General features: G+C 42.4%; 1 protein-coding gene across 2 annotated transcripts in view; it reads right to left on the bottom strand.

The window, feature by feature from the left end:
- The window catches only part of ssbp4 (single stranded DNA binding protein 4), a 90399-nt gene that overhangs the window by 48316 nt on the left and 22208 nt on the right, over positions 1-19875 (bottom strand). For both annotated transcript variants that reach the window (XM_044361605.1, XM_044361604.1), the window contains exon 4: positions 16649-16733. In XM_044361605.1, coding sequence (XP_044217540.1) covers positions 16649-16733 — 85 coding nt within the window. The remainder of the gene's footprint in view (positions 1-16648; positions 16734-19875) is intronic.

Genomic DNA, 19875 nt, shown 5'->3' with positions numbered 1-19875 from the left:
AATTGATTATGTTGACTGATTTGAGTCATTTATAGTGAAAATATGGAACATTTGCTAGTGATAGTGATGATGCTAAGAGAAGCTTGTGTTTCCCTGTTTCATAACAGTAGAAAACAACACTTAAGGCTAAAAACTGGTGAGAAGACATGACGTTTAGGACAAGGTTGAACTTGGGCTCATGAGAATTTTTTATTTTCGAAATTTCATGCACTATAAATTAATTTATCACTAAGGCTGAACAGTTTCATTTTTTGTGAACTTTCCCTGCAAAATAACCAGATTTTTTTAAAAGGGCAACTTGTTTCAACGGATTCTTAGATTTTATATCCTCACACATCCAAAAGTTGTTGTGGTTCTTGCTGATAATATTCTTGCAGTTTACAGCAAACAGAATCTTGTCAGAAAATACTTCTGATGAGGAAGGGGAGAAAATGCAGATGATTTATTGATTACTACTCACAATAATTCCTCAAATGGTAAAGATTATTTCTATCATCGATTAATCTGTCAATTATTTTTTCAATAGTTGCTTGGTCTGAAATGTCCAAAAATGTCCAAAATGGCAAAAAATGACAATCACTGTTTCCCAAAGCCCAAGATGACCTCCTCAAATGTTTTGTTTTCAGTTTGATATCAGAGAAGACTAAAGAAAGCAGAAAATATTCACAACTGAGAAGCTGGAATTAGAGAATTTGGACAATATTTTCTTAAAGGTATACTATGCTGGATTGTGAGTGAGCAGTGCTAATGAGAACAAAGCCACAAATCAGATAAATAAAACATTATTTTCTGATTGTTTCACGACAGTTACGTTCTAAAGCACAAATAAACACACCCACACCTCCACACAACCCTACAGGGAGGTGCCGCCTTGCTGGATTTTGTGTGAATGCAGAGCTTCATCCTGTCCGCTGTGGCCTCTCTGCTCTGCGTGTGTGTAGCTCAGCCCTCGGTCAAGCAGACACACAGACCTGCTGCTCTTTATACATCCATGACACACAGACAGAGAACAGCAGAGCAGAGAAGAGCAGAGAGACGGAGACAGCGATGTAACCTGGTTGCTACGCTACAAGTCCCGACCTCACACCCTGCATGCTGTTATTGGCTGGAGGCTACACACTCACTGCCCAAAGGTTGACGCCCAGAAGCATCCTGAACACAGCAAAATTATATGAAAATACAGGCAGAGTTTCTGTAGATAAATACACCACCACACACTTCTAGTGGGTCATAAGTGATGATTGAGAGAGATTACTTTTGTATGAGTCTATACATTGTTTTGTTTTTTTAGGAAAATCCTGCATATCCTACCTTTAAAGAATGACTCTAAATGATTAATCAATTATCAAAATAGTTGGCAACTAATTGATTAATCAACTAATCGTTGCAGCTCTAGTTCAAATGTTTGACCTGCAAGTGAGATTTTTAAAAGCATTCATCCCAATATTTGAATATTGATTGATATAATAATTGATTCTTTAAACTAAGATTTTTACCTGTTTTCAATATTCAAAATGAACACCAGATTTTCCAGATTAAAAAAAAAACAAACTAATGAGCTCAATCTGTCAATTAACAAAATAAGTTGCAGCCCTACTTGAAGTCAAGCAAATAACAAAGACATTCCAATTCACACACACACACACACACACACACACACACAAACGTAAACACACGTGGACACACACAGCCATGTCCGTGTCCTTACAAGAAGTGATTGATGATTTCAGGAAGGGGCTCTTGGGCAGAGGAAGTCCAGTCTGGGTCAGACCTCATCTACACACAGTCAGGCATGGGCACCATCTGCATGCACTCACGAGTCACTCCCCCCCCCACACACACACACCCTTACACACACACACACACACACACACACAGGAACATACGCTTCTATACTCATTTTGACATGTGATACTTTTCCTCTCATTCTGTTTACTATATAATGTCTTTCCTCTGCTGTCAGACAGAAGTGGTGTAAGTGAGCGAGACGGAGGAGGGGGGAGGCTCAGAGTCAAGGTGAGCGGAGTGGGTCGGGCACGGCTGCACAGCGCACACTCTACAGTTTTAGGCTCGGTGTGCCATTGCGGGGCCAGCATGGGGCTGTTTTTGACAGCAGCCATTACAACAAATAATTGAACAGCAAATGAAGACAAATGATATGATTGCAGAGCGCGTCCCAGCAGTCAATCCGCTATCTAGGTGGTTCCCATTCAAAGGCATTGATCAGCTTTACAACCTAAGTAGCTGGCCAGGAAACTAAATGGTGGCGATCAATGCTATTTAACAGATTATTGACTGCTGACTGGTTGCCTGAGATCAAAATAGAGAGGGGGATGAAGAAATAAGCAAATAGAGGAATGGAATGAAAACACATGAAATTGGAATCGGTTCCTTTGCTTCAGTGATGATAAATGGGAAAGAAAAACACTGAGACAGCAGAGAGCGGGGAGAAGGAGAGAGGTTGCATTTTTTTGGTGTGCGCGACTGAATGTGCATGATCATGTGCATTTAATGAAGAAAGCAAGCAAGAAAGACAGAAAGAAAACAAATAAAAGAAGCTAGAAAAAAAAAGAAAGCAAGCTCAGTCTGCATACAGTCAGAATCTCACTTGCACTTAAGGTTGTTTCAGGCTACCTTAGTGTGGTCTATGTGTCTCTGTGTTCATACATGAAGGCTGCACACCTGAAAACTCCACACATTAGTCGTGCTTGTAGGGGAAAAAAAAAATCAGGGCCAGAGAGAAGAAGCTCACCAGAATCAGCCGGTAGTTTCTGCTCCTCTTTGTTCAGCCAATCCTTGATGGAGCTTTCAAGTGGTGCACAAGCTGGCACATGACAACAGCCGCTTGCACCGCAATTACAACCTTTTGACTGAGCGCTCCTTCACGTGTGTTTCTGCTGTCTATGTTTACAATGCGTGAGCCACCCTCTTGCTCATCAGGCCTCTCGTTTGGGATAGAGCTTTGTGTCTGTGCACCTGAGTGTCATGTGAGATCATTAATTAGTGAAAATAACTATTACTGTAGCAACGAGGCCGAGGCTGACATTAGCAGACTGATGTATGTGCCTGTAAATAAGAGTGTGTGTGTGTGTGTGTGTGTGTGTGTGTGTGTGTGCGTCTGTGAGGATGGGGTTGGAGGTGTTTAACAACCTTCAACAGTCCCCCAACCACGCAAGAGTTTAATACACACAGCAGTGTGTTACCATGGTGACTAGGCCCAGCTCTGGGGCCCGACTCATGAGGCTGCATGTTTGAGTGTAAGTGTGTTATTTTCATTTGTGTGTATGTGTGTGTGTGTGTGTGTGTGTGTGTGTGTGTGTTTTGTGCACTATAAAGCCAGCACTTAAGAGCGTACCAGCTGCATGTAGATTTTGTTGGGCCTCAGATTCAGATTCAGTTTCATTTGTGATTACTGTCCCAAATCTGTATCTCTATTTACATTTCCTGAGATTTACTTTAAAACAAAAAAAAACGCTTGTGTTTATGAAACAGCAAAATTGACCAAGCTTCAGCAAATCGTTGTGTGCATATAAGAGTGTGAATACAGACTTAAATATGGCTATAGAGGATATGTGCCTGTGAGAATGTGTGTGTCTGTGTCTTCTTGCTTGTGTGTGTGTGTGTGTGTGTGTGTGTACACACACTCCCCTTGCCTTTTCTCAGTTCAGCAGAACCTCATTAATTCAGCAGGAATGGAAATCATTTCTGCACAGAGTGCACAGGAGACAGAAAGAGATGGAGAGGAAGACGCGTGGAAGGGTGGGGTGTGTGTGTGTGTGTGTGAGAGAGCGTGAGTGTGTGTGTGTGTGTGTGTGTGTGTGTAGGAAAGGGGAACAATGAATACTCACATTTCTTCATTTTTACTTAACTGAAAATCATTCTATTTTTTAATAATTTCATGTTCTGGATAAATACCACAATGAACGTATCATATTAGTCACAAAAGAAATTCTACACAATAAATGCAATATTTGAATACTATCTAATCATAATTATATTACACTGTGATTTAGTCATTTGTTTAACAACTCTTGGGAAATAACACATATGCCTAATCTCAGCCTGCATTTATCTAGATTACAAACTCATAAGGTTTATACTGTATGTCCTTAAACACAAACAAAGACTGGACAAACAACCAAATATAGCAAACGTCCAGATGGGTACATTAATAAAAAGGTAATCTTCCTTATGTAGCAGCAGATCAGTGCAGAGCCTCCTCCATCCCTCCCTCTCTCCCTCTCTCCCCTCCTCCTGCCATCTCTCCATCCTGCAGCCCGCCACCAGACAATATGGAGCAGACAGTAATCTGGCCATGCACTGAAGAGATTACAGCATCCAGCAAAACAGTTCAGCATTGAAGAGAGCAGCTCAATTCAGCACAACGCAGAGCAGCGAAGAGAGGAAGAGTAGGGGAAACTCAAAACGATCGTCCAAACCAACTCAACACAAAGCAGAAGTGAGCAACATATACAAAACGTCCAGCCAAACTGAACTGGTCCAAACATTTAGAAGAAACCTCTCTCTCTCTCTCATCTCTCTAGCACTAACAGCGTTTTGTAGACTGCAGAGCGACGGCTGGTCGCACACACTCCTTCAGTGAAAGCTGACCTTTTCAGGGTGCAACAGAGTGCAGTGCAGTGTAGTGGATCTCTCTATTCCAAATGTCACTTTTTACAGAAAAGATCTGAAGTGATAAGAACAGATCAGACAGCGCCAACGGGACACATAAGAGGAATGACACATGTACTGTATGCAAGCATGCGCAGACACACACACACACACACACAGTGTCACTTTTTAAATTATTTTTTTATGCATGCATGAACACACACTAGAGCTTAAATAAGTCCAAACATTCAAGCAATAATGAAACAGATGTGCTGCCCTATTTATCCACTGAACTTAATCATCATAGATATAAATAACTGATCTGAAGGCTTACATCCAGACAGCAGACTCGAGGTTGGAAGTTCACACGTTGCAGTTGTTGTTAAGTACATGATGTGGATTTTTGGATTTTCTGAGCCCTCTCGGAAGAATTAACCTTAAACGGCAGCAGGGGCAGCCTCTGACCCGGCGCTGACCTTAAGGCTGGCTAATAGCTGCAGTCCAGCTTGCTCAGGGGGAAACATCAGCAACAACAACATTCACATACACACATGAACACACAAATGCACTAATATATAAACACGTCTATTTATAGTTCTATCGTCTTTACTGCGCAAAAGATAAGCTGTAACCGTGAAGCTTGAACATTAGTATGTGCAGAAAAAAGTCTTTTTTAATAACAAACTCCTTGTTATTCATTCTTTATGACACAATAAATGTCTGTAAATTACATTAATAATGTACCAAGTCAGTACTGAGTTCCATTCCTATCTCATTTTTGGTATAATACAATGTTTGGTGACAACTACCTGTTGTCTGGAGTCATAAGCATCAGCGTCTGGACAAACAGAGGTTTAGAATAATGAGTGCAGGCTGTATGACATATACATGTGCGTCAAAGTGTTGTGTAATTCAAATCTAAAATTATTCCACTAAATATTGACTCATTAGTCCTTCTAAACAATTTCAGGGTTGTCACCAGCCAACAGTTTGGACATGGACTCAGTTAAATTATAAATGTTCCATTATTATCATAACAGAAGGTCACTATAAATGACAAACCCCATTAGACCCGTTACTCTTAATTAAGTCTAAAAATCTAACTTGCAACTTGGTAAATGCTTGAAATGTAACTACAATAAAAGATTGTCCATAAGTAATGATTAATGTTAAGAACTAGAGCAACTCTAGTAAGCTGCTTACCTATTCTGAGTCAGAAAAAAGGGAAAGTTTGAAAAGAGAAAGTCCGAGGGTGGATAATAGAGGAAACAAGGGAACGGGACTGGCAGAAAGAGGAAGAGAACAGCAGCTAACAGCAAAACTCAAGTTGAGAGGAATGAGAGGAATTCAGTAAAATGGAGCAAAGGAGGGGGAGATACTGATTTATAAGATCAGACTTTCCTCATAAAGATGGACAAAACTTGAGAAGCAGAACATAAATACATGTTTGACTTGAGACAGGGGAATAGAGACAGGAAGAAAAAGATATTAAACTGGGTGGTTCATCTTCCTTTTGAACACATCATGATCCATTTACATGTTGTTCTGTTTTAACGCCATTTATTGCCCACAAAGCGATTATAAATGTAGCAGTATTTCCTCTTGTGATAGTCACTTCTTTAAACCAAGTAGACAAACGGACAGGATTCAGATAAAAAGAAGGGGAACTACGAGATTTAGTAGGAAAGTGGAAATGTAGCTGAAGATTAACTTGAATGTGAGGTGGACTAATACCAAAAAAAACTTCAGCAACAAGTTTTCCGGGTAACTGTAGCTTGCAGAGGTCCATAGAGGAGCATAACTACAAACCCCAAAATGTCAACTACACACTGCATATATTTTAAATCATGTGAATTTAACACTGCTGAACAGGAAAGGATATACAGTAGCAATTGAGTAGAACCACAGAACTACAACGAAAAAGTCAAAGATGGCAATGATTTCTTAATTTCTTGTGAATTCAGGTTTTAAATATGTCACCATTTCGCAAACACTCGAACAATATCTGCAAGTATTCTCTTCAACATCTGTGCAAACCTCTGCAAAAACTTTCCTAGACTCATAGATGCAGTAGCGGGAACGCCATGAAGCTGACAAGGTTGGCGCGTTGAAGTCATAGCACTAATTTAGGAGGAGAGGTGGAAGAGTAAAGGTGTAATGGTAGAGGGAAAAAAAAAAACAGACTCAGAGACACAGATGTGAATATGATGAAGGTGTTGTTGGCGGAGAAAGAGACCAGAGAAAATGAAGGTGTAGCTTATAGTTGAATTTAGATGGCGGGGTAATGGTATGCTGATAAAGAGGGAGGGAGAAACAGATGAAGGTGTAGTAATAAAAGGAGGAAGGGCTGAAGGTGTGATGGTGGAGAGAGAGAGAGAGAGAGAGAGGGGAGAGCTGAAGGAGCCAGGTGTGGCAGCAGCCACAGAGGTAATCATTGAGCCAATGGGGAGTCATTCCACTCAAAGCGAACGGGCTGCCGAAGTACCTGGAATAAAAATAATCATTACACTGCATTAATGTCACTGTCTGTATATACACCCTGGGCAGCAGTAAAGCACGCTGACTGTGGGTCCCCACCATGAGGACACTTGCACACCTTAACGCACACACACGTGAATATGTAAATACAAACGCATGCAAATAACACGAAATGCAAATATTTCCGAGAACGCGGAGTTAGTCTCTCTGCACAAACGGTGTGAAAATCAGCGACTCCCCTGCTGATTCTGTGCATTCACCCTGTCATCACAAAGACGAGCTTTTAGCAGAAACAAACTGTTCTCCAAATATAACTCAGCCAGCTCAAAGCACATTCATTATCCCTCCCTATAACTTATAAGTGTTATTTTAGCAACTGAAACCCCGACAGAGGCTTGAATTGGATCTCTCTCACACATTTATTCTGCCTCTCAGTATTGCTGCCTTTGGAAAATGAGGATTAAGTCTGCATTTAGGAGAATTTAAATTGCAAATAAGGCTTTGGAATTGTTTTAGTCTTTAATCCTAGCAGGGAGGGCCTCAGTGTAATGCAAAGTTGAGACAGGCGAACATCTCAGGCATTCATCAAGGACTGTGTTTGTTTCACCACTCGGTTCAACGAGACTTAATAAGCAGGGTGTCCGATCAGCACCTCACACACACACACAGACACTCACACACACACACGTAGACATGTACATACGCGTGCACACACTAACACACTTCTGCACACGCGCCTCCACCCATGGGCTCATTGATAGAGCGGCCAGTTTATTTTGGTTGTGAGTTTGGGTGTCCAGCTGGTACTTGAGACTGGTGGACTGGCAGAGCTGTGCAGCAGACAGCAGACGTGCACACACACACACACACACACACACACACACACACACAGACACACAGACACACACACGCTGTGCCAGGGACACACTGTGCCAGGCTGCAACGTCTGCCAGCTACAAGCCTGTCCACTGCCACAAAGAGAGGCAGAGGCAAAGGAGAAAGGGCAAGACAGAGAGTGTGCGAGTGAGTGTGTAAGAGAGAGAGAGAGAGAGAGAGAGAAAGATTGCGAGAGTGGACAAAAAATGAGGAAGATAAGAAAAAGTGTTGTTTTAGTGGATTTAAGTGAAACTCAGCAAAAGCAGGAGGGTTGAGCAGACGAGCGGCTCTCTGCACTGAGAGAGGAAGTGAAGCTGAAGTCACCTGTTCACTCAGGAGACGCTCATTAGGACCACTTATTAATCATCCTAATTCATTTCTCAAGGAAATTTGATTCTGCTGCATTTTCATTTGGACATAAAACTCTGTGTTTGCTGAGGTCAGTACTGTACTGTATTATATTGAAGAGTGACATTATTCAATCCCACTTGCACCAATGTTCTAGACTTTATTGCCCCTTGCAAAGAAAACCTCAATTCAAAGCTCAACCCTGGTTTAACGCTACCACTCATGCAGTTAGGCAGGAGATACACTCCAAGAGTCCTACCAGCATCTCAGATATTGTCTGGCTAATTACCAACAGAGTGTCAAGGCAGAGAGAGCTAAATATGTTACACCCACATAGACCCAAAGTAAATTGTTCTGAAGCAACACCTGATACCTTAGTAGATTCTTTACCGACAAAGTTCACACTATACAATAACAGATCGCACCTTTTCCTACAATCCATCATAGTTTACCTGCTCAGTTGATGCTCCTCAACTTTGACACGATGAATGAATGAAAACTAGTACATGTCCTTCAGATATTATTCCCTCACAGCTATTTAAGTACAAAAAGTTGCAAACAAACCCGCCATAACATATGGTGAACAGGAAATCATCTTACACAACTCTAAATGTTGCGTTGGTATTGAAAAGGGGTCATTTTTTGTGTTGTGTGGAATAAAACTTGGAAGTTAAAAGATGACAACAGTCAAAAGCAGCGATTACACAAGCAGTGATTTGTGGTGGCGGCAGCAGTGTAAGGCAATACCTCAAATCTATACAACTGCTGCAAGTATCACCACAAAATACTGTGTGAGGAAGCTCTGAAATCTACAAAGACTCAAACACAAACCATCTCGCCACAATTCACAAACATCCATATTGTGTTTAATGTGTCCCTGTACCCAACGAGATCCTTGAGATAGACAGATAATACAGAAATACAGAATGTCACATTTTTCTTCTAACTTGGGTTATATTATGTAGTCGTGAATTGCAATTAAACACGTATTGCACGTAATGTTACATGAAATACATACAGGCTGAGTTTTTTGAAGTGAAAATCTGTGATTCCCATTTCATCCATAGTCTTACAGCCTTTTAAGTGTCCTCACACACTTTCACGGTTTGACAAACACTACTGTTCATTCCTCAGTGGACGGTTAATGTGCACTCCTGGACCTGTACACCAGCAAGCAATCAAACTTAAATCAAACTTTTCTCATATTATGTCCACTACGGCAATTCCGGTGTGAGTTGAGTCATTTAGGGGCTTGGCGTAAAGAAGAAATAGCTTGTCAAACACCCCGAGTAAACCAACAGGACTGTATGTTTAAAGATAGGTTTCACTCCCTGGGACCGGCCTGACAATCCTTGTAACTATCGTCAATGTTTTAGACCTAATGAGGAACGGCAGTAATGCAGTGCAACTCCAAGCCTTCCTCCACGAAAAAAGAGAGAGAGAGCAGGGAGCTCCACAGCTGGAAAAAATTGGCTTGAGAAGAGCAGTGTCTCCAAATTTGCAGTTCACAGTTACCTTGCGTTGGTGTAATCGCATGCCAGACTCTTCTCGCCTCTCCTCTCAGACGCAAAGTTATAAAAACGTGAACTCAGCACAGGCTGCCAAAGCAAAGTTCAAACTAAGCAGAAGCAAACCCAGCAGAAGCATCATAATTGCATTAATTTATGCCATTTTGTGCAGGACAGGGTCTTTTTACACAATGGATAAATGGATAAGTGGATGTGGTTAGGGACTCACCAGTGCTGGGTAACTTCAAAGATGGTGAGTGTGTGTGTGTGTGTGTTTGTGTGTTTGTGTGTACAGAGTACAGTCAGGAGATGCAAGCTTGGCAACAGAAACACCACAGACACCTCCTGCACGGAAGGTCGCCCTCGAACTTCCAACCCCTTGACAAATTGTTCACTCCAACTCTCCACAGTAAACTGGTTACAGTCGAGACAAACAAGTGATGAATGTTGCTTTTTTTAAATTATTGGACCGTAATTTATTTCCTGAAAATGACTAAACCGAAACAGAATTGGCAGCATTCACCCTAGTTTCACTGGGAGAGATAAACAAATGCCCCGAGGAGTTTCCACTATTTCCCAGAATGGAGTATTCATTTAAAGCATTCGTTTAAATTTTATGGATGATGATGTTGCAACTAAGAGGGCATTCATGGGTAACTGGGTTAGGGAAATTAAATGGGACTCGGTTGAAAATCTGCATGCAGGGAAGGAAAGTAAACGCTGCAGGGTTTGGCTTCTACAATAACTTTGCTCAGGCAGACTTGTGGCATTTACGCCGCTCTGGCTAGCAGGATGCAATGCATATAGCTAGTACCAAACTCAGATAAACTATGAAAAACGCAGACTTCAAAGAGAGTCCCCAGTGTCTTCAGACACCTCTTTCTTCCTGCACACTCTTACATCTCCCTCTCACCTTCTCTAACTCCCTCCCGCTTTCTGTCTCTGCTTCTCTTCTCCCTCTGTCACTTGTCTTTCTGTCCGTCCCGGGTTTGTTGCCTCCCATCTGTCCGTCTCTATGTCTGTCTCTGTCAAACACAGATCCAGGAGCCCATGCTTGCGCACTCGCAGAGTCAAGATCAAATACTAAACCACAGCACAGTTTAAGCTTGCCCGGAATGAACCTACGAGGAAGGGAATCATAAACAATATTTGATCTTCTGCTTCTGTCACTTCCAGACCTCCAGCCGAACACACACACACACAGCTTGAGGGCAGCACTTTCAGGCTTTGTTGCTTCCCTCAGATAGGGAAAGGTATACACAGACAGAGGAGCCGACTGGCCTTTTTCATTTAGACGGTAACAACAGTAAACAACGGCACACAAAGACAGCGTCCTCTCGCTCAACGCCCGTTTGCCTGCAGCCCGCACTCCACGCACTGTTTGATATTAAAAGACGACACAGGCGCAAACTGAGGATGTAGGAGGGGGGGGGGAGAAAGATAGAAAGACAGATAGAGACAGACAGCAATGGAGACACAATGTTGTGGCATGCCATTTGTGTGTAGGCTATATTTAAAGTGAACGCGGCCAGGAGAATCTGAAGAAGATATCGCTGTGCCAACGCCGACTCCATTCCTCTGCTCTCTCTCTTTCTCCTCCTCATCCCTCCATCCATACCTACTCTGCCTATATTATGGATGTTATTATTATTCCTGCATGTCGTCATGTCGCCCCCGCTTCTCTCCTTCCCCCGAGCAAGAAAGCGGGCACTGCTGGCACCCAGCCAGATTACCCAATCAATCTCCTCTGAGAGAGGGGGAGGGCGGCGGGAAGAGAGGTGGAGGGAGGGAGGCAAAAGGAGAGAGGGGGAGGAATAAGAAAGAGAGCGTGGAACAGAGAGTAAAGAAAAGAAAGAGCGGCAGGAGGGGGTTGGAGGATAGTGAAGGGGGTGTTGGCGGAGAGGAATTGAAGCAAGAAAAACAGTGCAGGATGAGTAAATTCTATCTTTGAAAAAGAAGGACAGAGACAAAGACAGAGATGGCTATGAAAGGGAAGGAAGGGTTTCAGCAGACATGTGGCGTTAAAAATAGGCGAGCGAGCACCTGGTACAGCAACACGGGGAGTTGTGGAGATAGAAAGCACACACGAAATCACACACAGCCAGTCCAGACAAAGGCTTGGCCATCAACGGTTGTTTACAGAGCGCAACTCCTCCCCTTGTGCCACCTGTTACTGTGGTCCAGCCTAACAAATGTTTAACCCTCTCAAAGAATCTCCAGGCAACAGCCGACACTGCACCTCTATCTATCTGCAGCCTGCAGGTTAGGCCTGCGAGAACACCTACTTTCATTACCTTGTTATCAAGATTCATCAATTTAGAGCTGAATGAATCAGTTAATCAATGAACAGATAATTCATTGGCTAAAATGTTGATAATCGATTCATCTTTCGAGTAGTATCTCAAGCGAGAATAACAAATATTTGCTTGTTCGAGCTTCTCAAATGTGAGGATGTGATACGTTTTGTTGTCTTATATTGTATGACTGTGAACTGAATATCTTTGGGTTTCAGACTGGGAAACCATGTCTGGCTTATTTCACTATTTTCTGCCATTTTGTGGACAAAATGATAATCAAGAAAAAAATTGGCAGATTACTAGATAATGAAAATAATCGTTTGTTGCAGCTCTAAATCGATTAACCACTTCAGAAAGTAGTGACAAATTCTGTCTCAAACGGCTTGTTTTGTCTAAAAATGGTTATATTCAATATGTAGATATTCAATTTACAATAATATAAAAGAGGAAAAAAGGCAGTAAATCCTCACATTTGAGAAACTGGAACCAAGGAAGTTTTGCTGGACCTCAGCAACTCATTTATCATAGTTGCTACCCATAAATTTCCTTGAATAATCAATTAATAGATCAATCGTTTCAGCACTAGACCAAATTCACAAACTCATACACACTGGTTTTTCTATATTTCGTCTATTTATGAACAATGTGCAACTTGACATATTTGACTCCTCCATCTAAACCTTCATCATGACAGTTCTCATCAGTAAGCCGAGAGCTGAGTGGAGTCAGTGAAGCACTGCGATGTGAATGACGCACTTGTGGCACTAAATCTGTGACACTCCGCAGGCAGTGAACCCGGATTGGCATGAATCGCAGATGTTCGGGGTTACGACCTCTGGCTGGGGCAAAGCAAAATGTCTGCAACAACAAGGCCGAGTGTATCACTTCCTGAAAGACTGTTTGTCTGTGATTGCAAGTGTGTGCGTGTGTGTGTCAGAGCAGAGAAAACAGAGACTCATTCTTCTTCCTGCTTTAATGTGAGCAAGAATGTGTGTGTGTGTGTGTGTGTGCGTGCGTGAGAACAAGTGCGCCTGCCCGCTCGTCAATATGTATGCTTTCTTCATCACAAAGCTCCCGTTCCTTTAATCATTCATATTGAGTTACTAAAGACGTGCCATGTTCTCATAATCAAACACGTTTCCTCAACAAAGTGCTCTTTTGAGGAACATCCAAATTCCAGCCGAAAAGAGGACTATAAGACGAGCCGATCTCTTTTAGGAAATAAACATGATTAAAAGGCAATGTGAAGAGGAAGGACAGAAACACAATTCCAACAATTAAGACGACAAGAGAGAACACTTAAATTACTTTACAGAGGTACAAGACTTCAGACTGTTCCAGCTCTTTATGATACAGTATCATCTCGCTTACTTTGAGTGCGAGCGTTCATTTGCATACCAGTGTGAGTGTGTGATATGCACACAAGCGTGCCTGCGTGTGTGAGCGTTTTGCGCGTGAGCTCGAGTGGCTATGATAGCAGATTCACCATCCAGGGGTGAAGCCAACCAGCGATCCAGCTAGTCAGAGGCCTCCAGTTCTGGGAGTGTGGCCAGGGCTCCAATCCCACCACATTCCCCTGGATTAGCTGTCAACCAGTCCCCAGATCTGAGGATTAGCACATTATATTCCATTATCTTTCCCAAACTGAAGAGTCCACAAAGTCTACATCATCGCTCACAATGGGGGCCAATAGGACAGGGTTGAGTAAGAGGTGCCTTCAAACCGGGCCAAATTGAGCCAAACTGAGCTGAGCCAAACCAAATCTGTAACTAAGACCGTACTCTGGCTCAAAGTTGCCTAGCAACCAAATTAGTTCCAGGAAACAAATAAGCAAACTGTCTTTCTAAATATTATTTTATATATTTTCTCATTGTCGTCCACAATAAACTGACAGGGAGGCTACCAGAGAAGACCATAAATTTAAAAAAAGAACAAAACATAATACAACATAAAACACAAGCACACACACAAAGACATAAAAACAAACCAATCCTGGTTTATCTTGCACACATTCCTGTCTCACTATTCCTGCTGAGCGACACACAGAGCGGAGTGTGTGCGACTCCTGGGAGCTGTGTTGTTTTTCACTCTGTGATCCGGGGGGACTCGGGGGAATGAGGGAGCCGTTATCAGCAAGGGGCCGTGATAGAGACTTGATCAGGCCGTCGGTCTGCGGGGACCACGGAGCCAGAGTTAATCAGAGACAGACAGACCCCTCATCACCCTAGGGATTCACACGCTTCGACCCCGAGACTCTCTTTCTCTGTCACACAAAACGCACAAAGACACACACACACACACAAATGGCAACAGTCACAATAGCACATGTGCTCACTCACACCTATTCTTGCATTTTAGTGTTGTTGGAGCCTCTGCCACACCCTCAGTGCACACACACTTTATGGTCTCGTTTTGGGCTAAAAGTTCCAGCATTCACCAAAAGAGAGAGAATTTTTAATATTCCTGTATTATAAAATTGCATAATATAGTGCAGCCATGGAATATTTCACTTAGCTTAAGAGCTGGATCAAGCTGTTAAAGCGTACATATGTGATGACATGAAATCATTTTCCAACCTAACAGATACATGAAGGGAAATAAAAGTGCTAAACTGTGTGTTAGGGGGTTAAAGGCTAACAGTTAATTCTTACATTCATAATGTTTGACACCAACAAATCAGCCCACTCTGTCAGACAGCTCGCTCACTCTGACCTTTTGAACTTGAGCCAGGTCAAAGGTCAAGCAATACTGTCTGAATCCTTGAACTACAACAAACTTATGTGTTTCAAAATGAGCACACGGGACCTTGTAGCCTCAATTCATTCGACTCTTAAACTGCTGTTTCAGTCTATGTTTCATGTTTTCACTCTACGGTCAAATACGCAGCAGCAGAAGTGATCCTGACTGATTTACGTGGCCAGACGCTGAAACACAGAGAGTTTTGAAATGTGTCTTTTACGGCACCCCAATTTGAAGCTTGAAGTTCGGCTATATATTGACCAGGCCTGTCAAACCGCAGCCGTTAAAGAGCTGACATGCAGGTATCCAGCTGGCCTACCTCTGGAGAAAGGTGTAGGAAATTATATGGCATTTAGATTAATTAGACACAGTTGTCAGATTTAATTAACTACTAGGTTTAATTAACCATGTAATTAATCTTATGGTGGTCCAACACATGCATGCACAGACAGGCACAGAGACACACACATCAGCTCGTAACCCCCTGCACACACACACACACACACACACACACACATGCATAGTACATGCACAACAAATGTAATCTGTTCAGCTGACAAGTGCACACACTTTTGCTGTCAAACCTCATAAGAGAGTTCAACTGAATGGGCGACTGGCTACAGGCTAAAACAGCCTGAATGAATCGTGTATGGTAAGAATAGCACCTTTAATCCATTTCAGGTTTCACTTCTGCCCAGGTGAAACGATAATCTAGTAGCTAAAGCAGTCTGTCCGGTCAACATCCTAACACCCGTGTAATCCTTATTCAAACACATTTCAGGCAACATACTGCAAATATTTCATACGGTGTGGACAAGTGAAAAAAAAAAAGACATTGAAAGTAAAGTGTAGAAATCCATTTTAAAACCCAAACTGACAGAAAGTGAGAAGGTTAAGCCTGCGAGGGCCACAGTCACATCAGAACGGTCATTTGCAATAATGAGAGCTGAAGCAACAAAGACTTTCAGTTGTAGTCGATTCACTCATACATCAACCAGCTCTTCAAAAAACCGTGTGTGAGTGTTGGATAGGTTACTGATCGACTGCTCCAACTCTTCAGAAGATAAGAGGGTCAAGGAGGCCGAGGACCCTGACCTTTCATCACCCCGTCCAGCCCCTGCAGCCACAACTAGCATAGCCTGGCCAGCTCTAAATGAGCCCTGTGTGTGTGTATATGCATTGTGTGTATGTGTGTTAATGTGCTTGTGTTCTCAGCCAGCTGCTTTATGTGCTTTGACCTTTACTGAAGCCGTGAGTGGACCAATAAATAGCCAGGCAGTGCTGTGACCTTTCACCTCAGACCGACAGTTTTGCTGAGACCTGAGGGGTCAGGGGTCAGCGTTTGAGGAAGTGCGGGCAGCAGCTGAGGTACAGCGTTACGCTGCTTAGGCAGATGTTAAAAAACTGATACCTAATCAAAGCGGATAATGTGAAATGCGACAAAATGGTATGAAGACTCTCTATTAGACTTTAAAAATTCAAAGATGGAATTTCCCATAAAATATAGAAGTGGTGTTCATAGGTGCTGCATTTTTAAAAGCGTGCTATTTCAGACATCTGGCTCAGAGTCTGTCCCATCCAGAACAGAGGCTGCAGCAGAGCAGACACACCAGACACACAGACATGTCAAAACAGGAACCAGCAGCATTATCACAGAAAGAATAATCTGTTCTCTCTGATACACACTCTGCATGTGCTCGTATGTCCTCACAAGCACGTGTGGTGGATGAGTGTATATTTGTGCCCCAAATTGCCTCATACACAACTGGAGGGTTGGTTAAGTTCACTCACATAGTCATGGAAAGCCTTGGCCTCGCTGGAATGTTCGCATGTCTCCCTCCGGTCCGGGGCAGCGCAGTACAGATCCCAGAATACACTGTGCACAGGACAAGAGAGCGACAGCAGTTAGACACTTTACTCTGTGATCCAAAGACATATTATGTTGCTGATTGGTGTGTGTCTGTTGTGGATATGGTTGCAAATCTCTAATGGAGGCAAGTTTGTGTGCAGTGCTGAATGCAAGTGGATGAAGTGAACTTATGGAGGTGCTAAGACAATTAAAAAGTAAGGCTGGGTTTTTGATACATTATTTGGATTTGTTTAGACCCTATTTTTCTCAACTTTTTTGTTCATTTGACAGAAAAAAATAACAAACTTCTCAAGTGCAGCAGTGCTTGACAAAGTAGGGTGTCTTCATACTCGGCAACTGCAAAGCTCACATTTTGGGAGCTGGAAGCAGGAATCATATAACGACAAAAACAAAAGCAAATCATTGCACATTACGTGTCAATATTATTCGTTGGTTCTTTATCAAATCATAAGTGCAGCTGTGACGGCAGTGTTTAATGCTGTCTTTACACACGCAGGCACACAAGCACTTTGCTGAAATAAAATTGTATTGAGGAAGGTCAGCAGGGACTGAAACATTAGTTTAATGTACCGATTCAATAAATATCTTAAATGACGAGCAGCGTGCAGCAATCGTATCTTTTACTTAATAAAATGGTACAAATTGGCAAAGTTATGATATAAATCAGTAAATTTCAAAGCATTTTGCTGCTAACTTTCAGTGATGGACAGTTTTCAACACTCATACTGTATAAAAAAGTATTGAGGTACGATACTCAGCTCTATTAAAAAGCTGTTTCCACTATAGACGCCATTTCCCAACACGAAGTCCTACATTCAGCTGTAGAGAGCTTCCACCCAGGAAGGAGGGGTCGCCAAATGTTCCTCTCTGCCTGCCCTGGCGACCTGTAGGTTACTGACCAATCAGCTGTGATTATGTTACTTACTGCCCAATCAGCCGTACTCATATTAGTTAATTAGACCAATCCCACTCCTCTAGGGCAGCAGGGGCCACCAGGTCCCTCTCCAAATGGGCCCTTAATTACTTCACTGAAATTAAGTACCTGCTAAGCCGGTCCACATTAAGGCTTTCTCCTTCTTCAAGATATTGATTTCATGGACAGTGAATAAAAAAAGAAACCGCTGAACTCATGAAAGGAATTTCTTCCTGTCATTTAAAGGTACAAATAAACTGTTACACGCATTCTTTGCGCTGATGTTAGGAACAGCCGTGACACTTGATATGACAGACTGCGAGATGGAGCAGAAAATACTAGCTGATCACCCATAACTGTCAGAGAATCACTCACTAGCGCCCTGCCACATGTTTCACATGTACCATTTTTCAGTGTACAAGATTTTTATCCTGGACCTTTTGAGTTTGATGTTTGAGGATTATTATCTCTTCAGTGCAGTTATAATAAAAGATTGCTTATCATTGATCTACCCTTTCCTTTATGTTCTTTTAATTTTCTACTTGTTATTTAAGGGCATCGAGAACACAAGAGTGCAAACAATAGGTGTCCTAAAAATAAATAAGAACAATAAACAATAAATTTCAACCCTGCGGCACCCAGTACCAACCACTCAAAGGATATGAACTAAAATAGAGAAGTGTTATTAAAGTATTTAAAGATTAAAAGACAGAGTCGGTGCCCTGAGGCGTTCAGCGAGCACTGGGGTCCCCTCTAGACAAGGAGGGCACTGAAGAACAGAGAGGGACAGCGGTGAACACATATGGTGTGTGTGTGTGTGCTTTTGTGTATCAGGGGCGGTTGTGCTGCCCTTCTGTCACTTGACAATAAAGCCAGTGTACATTATCATATCTATCGGTTGGTGTTAAAGAGATTGCTGCTCCGTCAGAAACGAGCCGCGGCGAGAAGGCGCAACCATCGCAAATCCAATCAGCTCTCAGGGAAATGAAATGGGATGCAGTTTACAGTTTGTTACTGAAAAAGACACAACCTGCTTCAGACACAGGGGTAAGGGCAAGGTGATCTAACATCTCCTGGCCTGTGAAGTCTGAAATATATTGCGATTTGAACAGCTGACCTGCGTCTGTATGAGCCACACGGGGAAATCTCATTCTCTGCATAATCTGAAGCTGGATCGCTGGTGGACAAGACTAAACGTAGAAAACCAAGGCTTTCATTATTCTGATATTATTTTTAGGTGGTTGACATAGGCAGTGTTTAGAGTTGAAAAGGGAAGGTGGACGGAGCCATTAGGTGTAAAGACGTGCTAGATTAGGAAGCAAAATTACTCTAATGTTGAACTAATGAAATGCAGATTTTCAGCTTCAGGGTGCATGAGGGGGAGGTCTGTTTTCATCTACTGTACCATCTCATCTATCACTAGGGATGAATCCAGGCAACATCTGGATGTGACCAGTGTAAGCTCTGATTTGACAATCCCACCCACATTTAGAGGAAAAGCCCATGTCATAGTTGTTGTCGCCTCCTTTTCACTGACATTAATCTTTAGAAATGATCTGGGAAGTCAACATTCACAGTTAATTAGCACCAGCAATCTGCAAGAAATCTTGTACTCTGCACACCCTCATAATAGTAAAATTTCTATCCAATTATCTAATCATTTCAATCTAATCATCTAATCATGGGAAGCTCTTTATGGTATTATGGGTAGCAACTGGCGGTGTTTGAGCCACACAACTCTGTGCGGAGGATTTCAGACCAAAACTTTGGAGTGTTCTTACTTTGAAGAGTCACAGGAGAGATTTTAACGGCAGCTCGAGGTCATGCAGACTGTTTTTTTTTTTTTTTAATTCATTCAAATGAGAAACAAGGCTCAAAAATATGAGCCGGCACTGTCAGCACACACTTTGTATCCAGAACAGAGAAGGAAAGGATTAGCGTCCAGCCGTCCAGAAGAAGACAATTACTAAAATTAAATGCCATCACGATAGTTATTTGCAATTAACTGTGTCCTGACAAAGCCAGTGGTTACAAAGTGCTTTTTCCATTATAATAAGGAGAGTAAACAAAGACACAGAAAAGACAGACGCACAGGCTTCTTGGTGGCAGGTCTACTTGATAATCCTGCGTGTGTCTTTGGCCAGCTATCTAACCAGACATTCAAGCAGCCGGTCAGTCAGTCAGCCAGGAGAGAGAGAGAGAAATAGAAACAGGAATTAAGATGGAGATGGAGAC

Source organism: Thunnus albacares, chromosome 9 (assembly GCF_914725855.1).
Source record: "Thunnus albacares chromosome 9, fThuAlb1.1, whole genome shotgun sequence".
NCBI lineage: Eukaryota > Metazoa > Chordata > Actinopteri > Scombriformes > Scombridae > Thunnus > Thunnus albacares.
The sequence above is the reverse complement of the archived record's forward strand: the minus strand, read 5'-3'. Positions and strand labels throughout refer to the sequence as shown.